At 54.1% G+C, this 13,254-nt stretch overlaps 1 protein-coding gene across 1 annotated transcript in view; it reads right to left on the bottom strand.

The window, feature by feature from the left end:
• The window catches only part of HTRA1 (HtrA serine peptidase 1), a 60,636-nt gene extending 48,899 nt beyond the window's left edge, over positions 1-11,737 (bottom strand). Inside the window, exon 1 of the mRNA XM_047760890.1 lies at positions 11,153-11,737. Within this exon, the coding sequence (XP_047616846.1) occupies positions 11,153-11,627 (475 nt within the window). The 5' untranslated portion in view covers positions 11,628-11,737. The remainder of the gene's footprint in view (positions 1-11,152) is intronic.
• Between the last annotated feature and the right edge of the window lie 1,517 nt (positions 11,738-13,254).

The raw sequence follows: 13,254 nt of genomic DNA, 5'->3' as shown, positions 1-13,254 counted from the left end.
GAGACCAAAGTCAGAAAGAATCTTTGGCTCAAGTGAGAAGTGAAAAGTGGGCCTTAAGACCCAAGACAAACCACTTCCCCTCCTTGGGCCTCAGTTACTTCATCAGCAAGACGAGGGGGTAGGCGTGACCACTTCCGGCATCCTTTCCAGCTGCCCCCAAAGAAATGCATATGATCTAATAAATCTGAAAAGTGCATTTCCTGATCTCTGGCATTCAGTATGTAATTCCCATCCATATAGAATATTCCTATTTTCAATGCTGGCTTCCTGAGCCCTGAGCTCCAGTTTCTCCTGAGAGAACAAGTCAGGGCCACCTCAGCCGTCTAGACTTTCAGAGTGACATTCACGGGGGGCATTGGCTTCCCCATCAGGAAGGGAAGATAAAAGTCTGGCCTTCCTAGGTTCATACAACAGAAGGTGATTCGGTCATAAAACAGAATGCAGCACAGACTCACGTTGCAACGTGGATGAACCCTGAAAACGCTGTGCTCCGTGAAAGAAGCTGAGTCTCAAAGGACCACAAATGTATGATTCCATTTATATGAAATGTCCAGAATAGGGAAAGCCATACAGACAGAGAGCAGATGAGCGGTTGCCCAGGGCAGAAGGGAAGTGATGGGGTGACTGCTAATGGGTACGGGGCTTCTTTTGGGAGTGATAAAATTATTCTAGAGTTACACAGTGGTGACAGCTGCACTACTCTGTAAATATATAAAAACTCTGTCCTGTACGCTTTAAAAGGGTAGATTCTATGGTACGTGAATTGTTTCCAATAGCACTGCATAAAAAAAGTCACTGTTTCTTTTTGCTTCTTGAATGCGGCTACCAGAAAACTGTACTTTATACGTGTGGCTCATGTTATAGTTCCGGCCATGCATAACCAAACATTTGAATAAACATACTGTTCGCTTTTCCAAACAAACACAGTCTGGCCTCCCCCCGCATCCTGGACGGAGCTGGCATCTGAAAGGCTGGGCAGCCAGGGACTCAGATTCTCTGCCACAGCCTGGCTGGTGACCTTGGGCTGGCACAATGCCCCCCGGTTGGTCCCAGCCCCTCACTGAAAACACAAGTATTAGACCAGAGGACCTGACAACCCAGCCAATACCCTTTTTTTTAAATTTTTTTTCTGCCTTTTCTTTTTTTTAGGGCTGCATGTGCGGCATATGGAATTTCCCAGGTTGGGGTCGAATCAGAGCTACAGCTGCTGGCCACAGCCACAGCCACAGCCACACAAGATCCTTAACCCACTGAGCAAGGCCAGGGATCGAACCCGCATTCTCATGGATACCAGTCAGGTTCGTTACCACTGAGCTATGACAGGAACCCCTAAAACCAAAATTTAAAAGTCCCCATTCTGCCACAAATGTTGGTCATCTCCTCCAAGCAGTCAACCTGGGAATAAAAGTCACTTAAAGACAGACCAGGTAATTTACGAACTGAGCAGAGTGATCGGTTTGGTACCATCCTATTCCATTTATCCTGAAGGATTTCTTTGGAGAGGATTTCATCTTGGTTGCCCCAGCTTCCAGTGACTCAGGGGGTGAATAATTCTATAGTTGATGACAATGAATTTCCAGAGTTCAACCCCCTGGAAAATCATTTGGCAACATATTCCAAAGACCATAAAAGCCCTTATCTTTCCACCCAATTATTACACTTCTCAGTATCTCTCCCCCAAAAATAACCCTACATACAGAATAACCAAGAACACAGAAACGTCTGTTTCCACACTGACTGCAGGGGCAATCGTGGCCCAAAGGGACACAAGGAGGGGACGCGTTAACCCCATGGTGATAATGTCAGGACAGAAACGATGAAGCTGCTGAAATGATGGTGGGAGCCTGGATCTTTTTTCTTCTTTTATTTTCGATGCGATTAAAGCATATTGATGCCTTTCAAAAACCAGGATCGCGCGATCGGCATCAAATGTATGAATGCAGTGCCCAGGATTTCTAAACAGTGCAGGGAAAGTAAAAAGAGCCTTTATGCTAAGAGAGGAAAATCTTAGAATATTCATCCCAAAGAAAATCAACCCACAGCTTAGAAGACATTGAAGGATCTCAGCCCTGATTGAACTGGCGAGTCCACCAGGATATTTATACTGATTTTTTTTTTCCCTTTTAGCAAAAGCACTGTAATTATGGTTCAAGGGCATTAATATCTGCTCAGTCTCCTGAGAGGAGAAGTCAGTCATTATATGGATAGCTTTTTGGTCATCTTCCAACCCAAGGAGATTATTTTTGGCGGGGATGAGGGAAGTTTTCTTTAGCATCATTTTGTAATGGGCGACTAAATGAAAGCACCCGCTGTTCCTCTGCCTCACGGGACAGTCACGTGCGTGGACCCCTGCCTCTCCCCACGACCTCCCATTCCAGTGGGAAGGTGCCGCCAAGGAGGGAAGGGCTCGAGGGCTCTACTTTGGGTCTCGGGATGGAGTCCACACTGGCCCACTACCCTCCTGCCCTGATGAACTAAGTGGCTTGTGAGAGTCGTGTTCCCTTTGGGTGCCTCTCTGGAAAATGAACGGTTGGGCTATGGGACTTGCGAGACCCTTCCACACTCAGATTGCATGCTCTGGGATTCTGTCCACAAGCCAATTGGTGGCTTTGGCCAGTCGACAGGTCTCAGCAGGGAAGGAGGGGTCCTGGTCCATGAGATCCCCGAAAACAGGAAAATGGGGCACTGATGTGGTTAGAGACGGGTTACGGAAGGTGAAGCCACAGACATCTTTCCCAGAGGATGGAGGACTACGTGTGCTCCAAGGGCAGAGCCTAGGACGAGAGGTCACAGAACCCCCGCAGACAAAGAGGTCAGTGCACCGGGTCCTTTCTAGACGGTCTCAAGTTCTTGCCCTTCCTCCCATACCTTCCGTAATAGAAATCTGCTGTTATCAGATTCCTCCTCCTCGGTTTTTTCCAATGAGGGCTGCGCCATACTGGGTGACATTTTCAGAGCCAAAAATGCCAAATTGGTGGAGAAAGATCAAACTAGGATCTCAGAAACCTCAACTCAAACCATTTCTTGATCAGCTGTTCAAGAGAAACTCCGCCCGAAACCTCGAATGCCGACCACAGGCTCCCTGGTAAGGAGCATGAGGTCTGTGATGCAGGCACAAGAGGCGACAGTGTGGTCTGCATAATGGTTGCGGGGCCGGTGTTTCGAACCAAGGCCTTCTGCCCTTGGAGATGATGGGAGTGAACTCCGCCTTTAGCTTCCCTGCAACAGAAGGTCACCTTGCCCAAGAGCTACCACGTCTCAGTGGGACAAGAGAACAGGTCCAGAGGAGACCCATGTCTTTTTTTTTTGTTTGTTTTGTCTTTTTGCCTTTATTTGAGCCGCTCCTGTGGCATATGGAGGTTCCCAGGCTAGGGGTCTTATCGGAGAGCTGCAGCTGCCGGCCACAGCCACAGCCACACCAGATCCGAGCCACGTCTGCAGCCCACACCACAGCTCATGGCAACGCCAGATCCTTAACCCACTGAGCAAGGGCAGGGATCGAACCCGCAACCTCATGGTTCCTAGTCGGATTCGTTCACCACTGCGCCACGACGGGAACTCCAGGAGACCCATGTCTTGACTCCCAGGAAGCATATTACGTTCTCCATCCTTCTGCCTCCACCGTTCGGTGCTAGTTCTACCGGAAGTCCTGAAAGAGTCTGCAATTGCCAAGTTGAGGTCCAAATTCCTTGCCACTCTCAGTTGACAAACTACCTTCACACTCATTATCTCCTCTGACCTCACAGTTTGCTTCTGAGGTCTCCGGGGCAGCAGCATTATCCCCTTGCTGCAGATGCAGAAACTGAGGCTGAATGGAGTTAGTAACTAAAAAGTCCAAGGGTGGCTAGAACCCAGGTTCTCTAACTCTAGGAGGCCATAAAGGGGACGGCCGTTCAGGGTTCTAGAAGAGACTCCGGGGACCTCACAACCATCTTTCAGGAACTTACAGACCAAGCAGACAGAAAATCAGTAAGAGTTGAACCGAACAGCAGTATCAATCCACTAGACCTAATGGAGGTTTATAAACCACTCCATCCAACAACAGCAGAAGACTCTGCTGATCTCATGGAGCATTCACAAGAGAGAGGCCTCATTCTTGACCAGAAAATACATCCTAACAAATTCAAAAGAGCAAAAATCCTACAAAGCATGTTCTTAGACCACCCTGAAACTAAGCTAGAAATCAATTACAGAAGGCGAGCTGGGAACCAGGCAAGTGTCTGGAGATTAAACAACATGCTTCTAAGTAACACTTCAGTCAAAGAAATCTCAAGAGTCGACTGGGAGTGAGGCAGACTTGGGTTCAAATCCTGACCTGCCCTCCTTCTGCTGGGAGGCCTGGAAAATTACCATTCAAATTCTGGGAGCCTCATCTCTTCGTCGGCTAGAGGATGGGATAACAGCCCCACCTGCCTGGGTGGTGATGAGGGCAGCACAAAGTGAGCCCAACACACAATGAACACAGGACCCAACTCCCAGGAACACCCAGGGGTGGTAGCTTTCAGGTCTTTGTTCTACCCAGTGCTGTCTGCCACCACCTGGCTGTCCTGGGGAATACTGTCCCCTGCCCCCACCCCCACCCCCAGGCTATCTCACTCTCTGCCAAGGGAAAGCAGATGTGACTCCTGCCTAGCTGGGCCTTCCCTTCTCTGTGTCCAGTTGGCAGCTGTCTGCCTGGGCAACCCTAACTGGCAGAAGGCTCTGTCCATCCATCCCCACCAAGTGGTGACTGCCACTCGGAATACTGGCACCAAAGGGAGGGCTCTCCTAGTCATGGGGTGTGAGATGACTCAACGGCTGGAGGAGCCAGTAAAATCTCGCCCGAGACAATGGGAAAGGGACTCTACGGCAATCTCGCCAATGTCTGAGAAAAAAAAAAATACAGCTCATCAGGCAGACAGGCTTACCGTCTTCTTGAGATACGATTGCACAACTAGTGAAAAAGATGTTTCCTGAGGTTTGAAAATATTGCACAAGGCTCTGACTCATTAAGACAGGGCTTATTCAAATTTGAAAGTTATCGAAAATTCCAGCCGCAACCATATGTCCTCTAAAACCATCATGTGGCCCAAGGAGATGTGATTATTTCCTGGTGAGGGGCCAGCTGCTGTCACATGACACTGTGGGGGCATGTTCTTAGGGAGTGCCCTGACTTGACAATTTGTCCTAGGAATCTAAAATAATAGGGTATCTGCAGACTCCCAGACTTTTTTTTCCCTTAATTCCTTGGAAGGAATTCCCCAAAGCATGGGAACCCAACTAAGCGTCGTTCAGGAAGGTCTGGGGACTTCTAGTGTCCTCTGAGTGTCACAAACTCTAGGAAGGGTTACTAAGATGACATGTGCAAAACCCCAGGTGTTCCAGACACGGGTCTTCATCCAAGAGAAGTCAGATGCTTCCTGGATGACACAGACAACGACGGGAGGTTTCAGAGGGTGACAGGCAAGGGGGCGAGGAGACCCTCTGCCCCGAGAACCTTTTCTAACATACGTATTGGCCAACCCCGAGTCAGCCCCCAGGACTCAAGGGGCTGCATCAGCCCCCTTCTCTGTGGCGCCTTCTTTAACTCGGCCACCCACCTTATCCCCATCGTCACAGCACGTCCCCACCGGGCTGACTCCTTCTTAGATGTCTTGATGCTGCTGCTGCTGATGCCGAGAGAGGACATGGATCCAATGCTAGCAATGCACCCAGCACCCTTCTAAGCTCTCAATTGATATAATTAGGTCCTTCCATCTTTCAATAATCCCATGATGTACGTATGTACGCACCATATGATTTAACGGATGAGAAAACTGAGACTCAGAGAGTTTAAGGCACACACGAGAAGTCACACATTTAGAAAGTGGTGATCAAACTCCTTGAGCAGGTGTGACCTGACCTCCTTCAAACTCCTTGAGATCATGGGCTATCCAGCCTCATTCCCCTCCCACTCCCTCTATCTAGGCTTCCGAGCACATAGTAGGTGACCAATAAATGCTGCGAATGAACTTAGAACTCGTGTCGCGAATTCCCAAAGCTGAATTCTACGCCCTCCCGGCAGCAACAGACAAGCCAGTTCAATGGGACCCTTTCAGGAAAGCATTTGGAAGGGTTACCCTTCTCAGGTTCTCTGTCATATTAACTTTCTTTCTTTTCTTTTAATGGCAGAGAAGATGGGGAAGGAAGGACACACAGCTCAGGAGGGATCTCATCTCACTCAGGACTACACATGTGCCCTCGGAGCCCCTGTGAGGGCCACCAGGCTCAATGAAGCCCATCTCTAGGGCCTGGGCGTGTCCCCTGAGTGGTCATCTGGGGACTCCAGCAGGTGGCCCAAAACTGCAGTTCAGGGTAATCAGGTCTGAGATGGGCCACAGGCATTCAATGCCAGCCTTGCCTTAAACCATCAGAGAGTTAGGAAAAAAATAACTCTTAGAGGAAGTTCCTGTTGCGGCACAAAGGAAGCGAATCCAACCAGTATTCATGAGGATGCAGATCCCTGGCCTTGCTCAGCGGGTTAAGAACCCGGCATTGCCATGAGCTGTGGTGTAGATCACAGACTCAGCTTGGATCTCACATGGCTGTGGCTGTGGCTGTGGCCGGCAGCTGTAGCTCCGATTCGACCCCTAGCCTGGGAACTTCCACACGCTGCGGGTGCAGCCCTAAAAAGCAAAAAAAGAAAAAAGAAAAAGAAAAGAAAAAAGTCTTAGAGAAGCCAGTCCAGACTGTAAGACAAGGATGAGGCAACCACAATTCTTCAGAGACTACTTGTCTTACAGGCATCACAGACGGTTCCAGCCAGGGGAGCCTTCGGGGATCACCCTCCCTGCTGAGGCTCCGAGAGGTCGGGGGCCGGTCACCTGGTCCGGTGACAGCCTAGCAAGAGTCAGAGCCAGTCCCAGCCTGCCGGTCCCTCCACTCCAGCGAACCTTCCAAGGAAGCTTCACCCACTGCCAAGCTTGATTTCTTCGTCAAATTAAGCCTGACCAGGGCTATTTATTCCCTTGCAATATAAGCTCATGGAAAGTCTGATTTCTCAATCCAAGGCACAGATCTGTGTCCAGGATCACACAGCTCCAAGTGGACTCAGAATCCAGCCCCGCGGTGCCGAGGCTGCCGGCCGTCTGACCACGGTTAGCTCATGGGCCCTCCATCATCACTTCCTGAATGTGGTTATTTTAAGCGCTAATGCAACCTATTTACGGCTCCCCAGGATGGAATGAAGTTACCCAAATGCTTGGCCTCTATACGCTTGGCTCTCTAGTTTTATGAAACCTTACTATTTCAACTCTTGAGCAAAACCAACAGAGAATAAAAGAAAACAACCAACCAGAGAGGGCAAAGCCTTATCCACTGCTCAAAAGACAGCTAAGCTGGTGCTGGTTCCGGACCAGGAAGGCAGGGCCGGCCTCCTCCTCCAGAAGCCCTGCCTTGTCGGGCCTGGGGTGAGACCAGGACGGGGAGTTCCTGGACTTGGGGACCTCTGGGCTTGGGGCTGCGTTTTGAGGGGGGCTTTCCTGGAGTGTGTATTAGGAGGAGAAACGGACCAGGCTTCTGACGCCTGGGGCGTCTTTTTCAGGCCCCTTTCCTGGCTTCTGTCCACTTGTTCGCAAGGCTGTGCAGTGCTAGACATCCTGGCCGGTCTTCTGCACTGTCTGGGAATCCAGAGAGACTTCCTCTCCCCAAGAGCAGTTTGGGGCCTGGGGCTCTGGTTTGGAAGCATCTTAATCACAGCCCCTTCTGCTTTTCTTCTGCTTTTCCTCAGGAAGGGCTGCCCTGATGAAAACTGGGGGCCACCACAGCTTCCGACCCCCAGGCCTGGGGAGTGAGAGCTGTGGCATGCCCTAGGATTCATCTCAAGGCCATGGCCATCTGGAGCACTGTTTATTCCAGCTCTTAACTTCGGCTTAGCTGGGGTTGGCTTATAACCTCGGTTTCTCTGTCAACGGCACTGCATGGTGATTACAAATGGGAGGTGGACCAGATGCTCGGGTTCAAGTCCTGGGCAAGGTATTGCTCTGTGACTCTGTCTCCCAGCTGTAACCCCAGGAGGATTACAGCACATCCCTCCTAGGACTGCGAGGATGAGCGAACAGGTTAGCACACGCCTGGCACAGAATAAGCACCAAAGATACATTAGCCCTTATTACCAATTATTCTTTGCGATTCCTTTCTTTTTTGTAATCTCCTGACCAGAATCTTTTTTGCTTTAAGCTAATTGAAACCACGCCTGGTCGAATGACAGCTCTCTGTTCCCTGGTACAATTTTATACTTGCCTATCCAAACCCTGATGCAGCACTGATTTCTGAAATGGATGCTTTGACTTCATTTCCAGAACCAAGATTAGAGACCCTCTCTGAAGTTTCTGTAAAAGAGCTTCTATAGATAAAAGTGCTTTCTTCTGAACGGTGACCCTTCCGCCATCCAAAGAGCCACGGTGACCTGCAGGCGCGGCTCACCCGCGCGTCCTACCTCCCTCCCCATCGATCTCCAATCCACACAAACCCTCCTGGGGATCTCGTGCATCGTGAAGCCGCTCCTGTCTCGGAAGCCCCTTCCCCACCCACACCCTCGTACTGCTCACCCCAACTCCAGGCCTCTGGTCCAGCACCACGTCCTCCAGAAGGCCTCCCGTGGCCACTTCAGCTAAAACAGGGCTCGCGCCAAGCCTCTCAGCCAGAGCTGCAGCCAGGTCACCGGGTTTAGCCATGACGTCGGTGACCTGCTCGTGGGCAGGGCTTCCCCTGAACGAAGGCTGGGCTCCCAGGCTCCCCGTCCTCAGAGGTACCCCCAGAAAGACAAGGGTGGAGGGTTGATGGGGGAGAGGACCGCAAAAGCAAAGCCTTACGCTGAGGACAGGCCACGTGGCCATGACTGTCCAGAGCCTCTTGTTTTTTCATTCATTTGTCTATTCATTCATCACTCCCCCCACACCTGCCTCCTATGTGCCAGGTGCACGTGCACGCATACACATACACAACACACACACACACACACACACACATACACACAGTGCCAGACACACTGCAGAGCTGAGTCCTTTTGCAGAAAGAGGAACAGAGGAGAACAGCTTTGCACCCTCTCCGTCTCTCCCTCCTTTCCAGGCTGCCAAGCTCATCCTTCTGTGGCCACACCCCCCCATCCCCAGCCTCCCGGCTCTCCCAGGAGCCTGCTGCGGGCCTGAGGGCCCCTGGGAGAGGACCTGCTTCCCTCCAGTATTAATGACTCTGCCAACTCCGAAGCTTGCTAAGTGACTCCACCTCACTGGCAGTAAATTAGGTGCTTGAAGCGTGCCAGTTACTCTGGACCCCGCAGCGAGACCACAAACACTAAGCGCTGGCTTGTTTTTGACAAAAACATGCATGTGCTTTTCTAAAATCATCCCCTCACACCCAGACTATTGCATTAGCCCGAACTCCGCGCCCTGGTGTGTTCTGTTAGGTGCATCCTACTCAGGCTTTTTTTTTTTTTTTTTTTTGAATTGCCCTGGTTCAAGAGAATCTGAGTACACAGCAGCCCGGCCCATCCTCTTTGGCCCTGGGACTCTGTGCCACTAGTCTAGGTCACTTCTGATGCCTTCCCCAAATGTCCCCAGCCACACCGATCTATTCACCACCTCCCAGACAAGACTTCGATCTGCCTGCCTCCTACTCGACCTCGGGCGCACTTGGGGCCCTCCAGAAACTTCCTTCACCCTGCCTGACCTCTCTTTCCCAGCCTCAGGGTTAAGCACCGGGCTGCTTCTGAGTAAGGCTGTCTGGGTTCAAATTCTAGCTACGTGGCCCTGGGTAAGAAATTTAACCCCAGTCCCCTCACCTATAAATCAGAAATGGCAGCAAAGGCTCCCTCCTCTTCGAAGGCCAAGTGTGGTCACAAGAGTGACACGCCTGGCACAAGGACTCAATTCATGTGCGTTGTCAGGCCCACCCCTTGGACTCCACAGGTTCAATTCTGCCTGGAATAATTCTCCTCCACATGCTAACCAGGCTGTTTCCTGAGGGCCAAGGCTGGCTCCCTGCTCCCGTGTTGGTGGGATCCGCAGTTTCTGTTTGACCTACACTGCTCTGGCACCTTCCTCTCTGTGTCGGCCAAAGTGTGCCAGGCCCCAGGGCTGGACCATATTCCTACAAAGAAAACCAAGACCGGCCCCTCTCGCTGGGCTCCCCCCTCCCTTTCCATGCACTGTCAGTAGTGAGGAGGGAGCCAGTGGCTGCGGCCAAGTGCACAGCCAAGCAGGGCTGGCCCGTCCCTATACCACTGGATTGGCCGCAGCTGAACTCCGTATTGTTTTTCCACATGGTCTCTCGGACTGGAGACGAGAAGCATCCCTCTGGAAGCTCCCGCCGTTCGCTCCACCCTTCGCCCCAACACCACTACCTCCCCTGCCAGGACCAGACTTGTTGATACAGAAAAGATGTTTAAGGAGGGAGAGGGGGACACTTCCTCATCCCTAACATGCCCCCACCCCCGCATTCCTTCCTCGGCATTTTCTGTCATCTGCTTATTCAAAAGGAGCCACTTTCATTTTTGTAGGGCTGGCTCCAATCATGGGAAGCAAGGCAGGCAGTGATGCTGCTGTAAAGCCTGCTGTACTAAACCCGTGTCCGGCCAGTGGGTCTCCTGGGGGAACAGGGGTGCCGGACAAGCAACAACGCCCCTTTCAAATAAAAAGTTAAAAGTTTCCACGACAGTATCCATAATAAAAATGAATGCATGGTTAATTTTAAAGGGCGAGCGGAACGCGGGCAGAAGCCAAAAAGGAAGGGAAAGAAGCCACAGAACCTAGTCCTAGTGGCTCCAAACTTTTCAACTTTCTTTATATCCACATTCCTGCCTTGTTTGTCCCCGAACCCTGACGCGGTGTGCCTTCCCGCGGGGATCCAGCAGCGGGCCTTTCCTGGAGGGATACCCCATCACCCTGGCTCCCGGCTTCCGGACACAGCGCGTCCGGGACCCGCTGCGCGAGGAACCGACCCCAGGCTGGGCGCAAAGCTCGGTTCCGAGGGATCCCGCGCAATTCTGTCACCCCGAGGGCCGGTGCCCGCCTCCCCCAGCCAATGGGTGCCCGGAACAGCCCGCAACACTTCGCCGCTCCCGGCCTGGCCCTTCCGTTCCGCCGGAGCAGGTCGGGACCCGGCGAGACTGGGGAGCTCCCCAGAGCGCAGATACCTTGGCCGCAGGCGCCGCGCTGCAAGACGATGACCGGCGGCTGGTGCAGCCTCTCGGAACGGCGGCTGGCAGCGCGCAGCTGGCACAGGTTGGCGTAGGTGTTGGCGTCGCTGCCGCACACCGGCTCGTTGCTGGCGCACACGCAGAGGCCGGCCTGCGCGCGCCGCCGCACCGTGGCCGAGGCGGGCACCCCGAAGGGCACCACGCACTGCAGCCCCTCGCCGCACGGGCCCTCCTGCAGGCCGCACTCGGCCCCCTCGGGTGCGCCGCACACCTCGCAGCAGCCGCACGCGTCGCGGACGCGGCCGCCCTCACAGTGTCCGGGCGGCGGGGCGCAGCGCGCCGGCTCGCACCGCTCCGGACACCCGGCGGCGCCAGGCGCCGAGCGGCCCGCCCGGGGCGGCAGCGCCGAGCCGGGCGCCGCGAGCAGCAGCAGCAGCAGCAGCGGGAGGAACGAGGCGCGCGGGGGCTGCATGGCGGCTCGTACGGCGGCGGCGGCGGCGGCGGCGGCGGCGGGCTGGGCGAGGGCCGGAGAGCAGTGCCGGGGAGAGCGCGGGAGGGACTCCGGGCGAGCGGGTGCGAGTGCGCGCGGCCGCGCGGCCCAGCCCATTGGCCTCGCAGCGGTGACGAGCCGCCTTGGGGACGGGCACGGCGCCCGGGAGGGGGGCCGGCCGGATGGCGGGAGGGCGGGCGGGCGGCTGGACCGGGGACCGCCCGCGGCGGGGGCTGGGCGGGCGCGCCCGGGCACGGCGGGGCTCGTGGGCGCGGGCGGGGCGGCGTGCGGATGGGTCCGCCCGCTCGCGGGGCTCGGTTTCCAGGTCTCCGCTTCCCACAGATCCGCCTGTCTCGGCTTCCCTCACCGCGGCTGGCGACCTTAAAACCAAAAAGAGGCTCCGCACGGGAGAACCTGCTGGGGCCCCGCGCGCGAGCGCCAGGGAAGGTTCCTGCAAATTGCCAAGTTGGGGACCCGCCCCCGCCGCGGGAGGGGCCGTCGCCCAGACCCCCCCGGGCGGCGGTGGCACCGCTGGCCCTGGTCACGCGCTCCAGAGGAGGAGGATGGGTACCTCTCTGGAACTGACCCCCGTGCTGGGCACGCGCGACCATGACCGTGGACCCTGTGTGCAAAGAAGGCGGGGCCCGCGGGGCTGGCAGAGAGCCAGCGCTGACCCACGGTTAAGTGAAAAAAGCAAAGAGCAGAAGTAATTAGAATATAGCCATGGGAATCAAATTCTTTTAAAAAGTTGTTATGGGTGAGATGCGTGCTTGTACATGCACAGAACAGCTCCGGAAGGAGACGCGAGAAGCTTCTAACACCAGGGATTGGATAGGGAAGGGGGTGTTTGGGGTGGGAAAGGGGGCGTTGTACTGTTTGAATTTTTCACCGCGGGCATGATTATCTCAAAACATTAAGTAGAAGAGCTCGCCATTGATCTCCCACTCGAGAGTCTTGGGTGCATCATTTTAGACAGACGCCAGTCTAGGTGCCGCCAGGAGGAGCGGGGGCGACCCTGGAGGTGGGTCCCTGAGCCCTGGCCGTGCCAGGCCGGTGGGCGGCGGCCACAGAACCAACGCATAGCAGATGGGCAAAGCTTGAGCCTGAGGACCTGGCAGGAGGCAGGTTCACACAGTCCTGGGCCCGGATGGGGCAGAAACTCCCAAAAGTCTTTTGGGCGGGCCACTGGGCTGAGATGGCCATCCTGGGGAGAGGAGGGGGCCCTGGAGGTCCAGCGACTTTTGACTGTTCTTCTGTATGTGGGTTGTTCCCTTGTGCACGCAGTACTTTTCCAACGAAAACAATTTAAAAGTAATATCCAAATAGGTATAATCCCCACCCACCCCAAGTCACCTCCTAAATGTGAGGCATGTCAGTGTCTTAAGTACCAGAGGGGTCTCTAGGACCGAAGGCCTGGAAGAAGGAGGTGCAGCATCCTGGGGCCTGAAGAAGACCCATCCTCCACCCTCCAGCCAAGTGGCCAGACTGCAGGGTGAACTCACTGTTTCAAAACAAAAATTTGGGAGTTCCCATCGCAGCGCAGTGGTTTACAAATCCGACTAGGAACCATGAGGTTGCAGATTCAATCCCTGGCCTTGCTCAGTGGGTT

Source organism: Phacochoerus africanus, chromosome 15 (genome assembly GCF_016906955.1).
Source record: "Phacochoerus africanus isolate WHEZ1 chromosome 15, ROS_Pafr_v1, whole genome shotgun sequence".
NCBI lineage: Eukaryota > Metazoa > Chordata > Mammalia > Artiodactyla > Suidae > Phacochoerus > Phacochoerus africanus.
The sequence above is the reverse complement of the archived record's forward strand: the minus strand, read 5'-3'. Positions and strand labels throughout refer to the sequence as shown.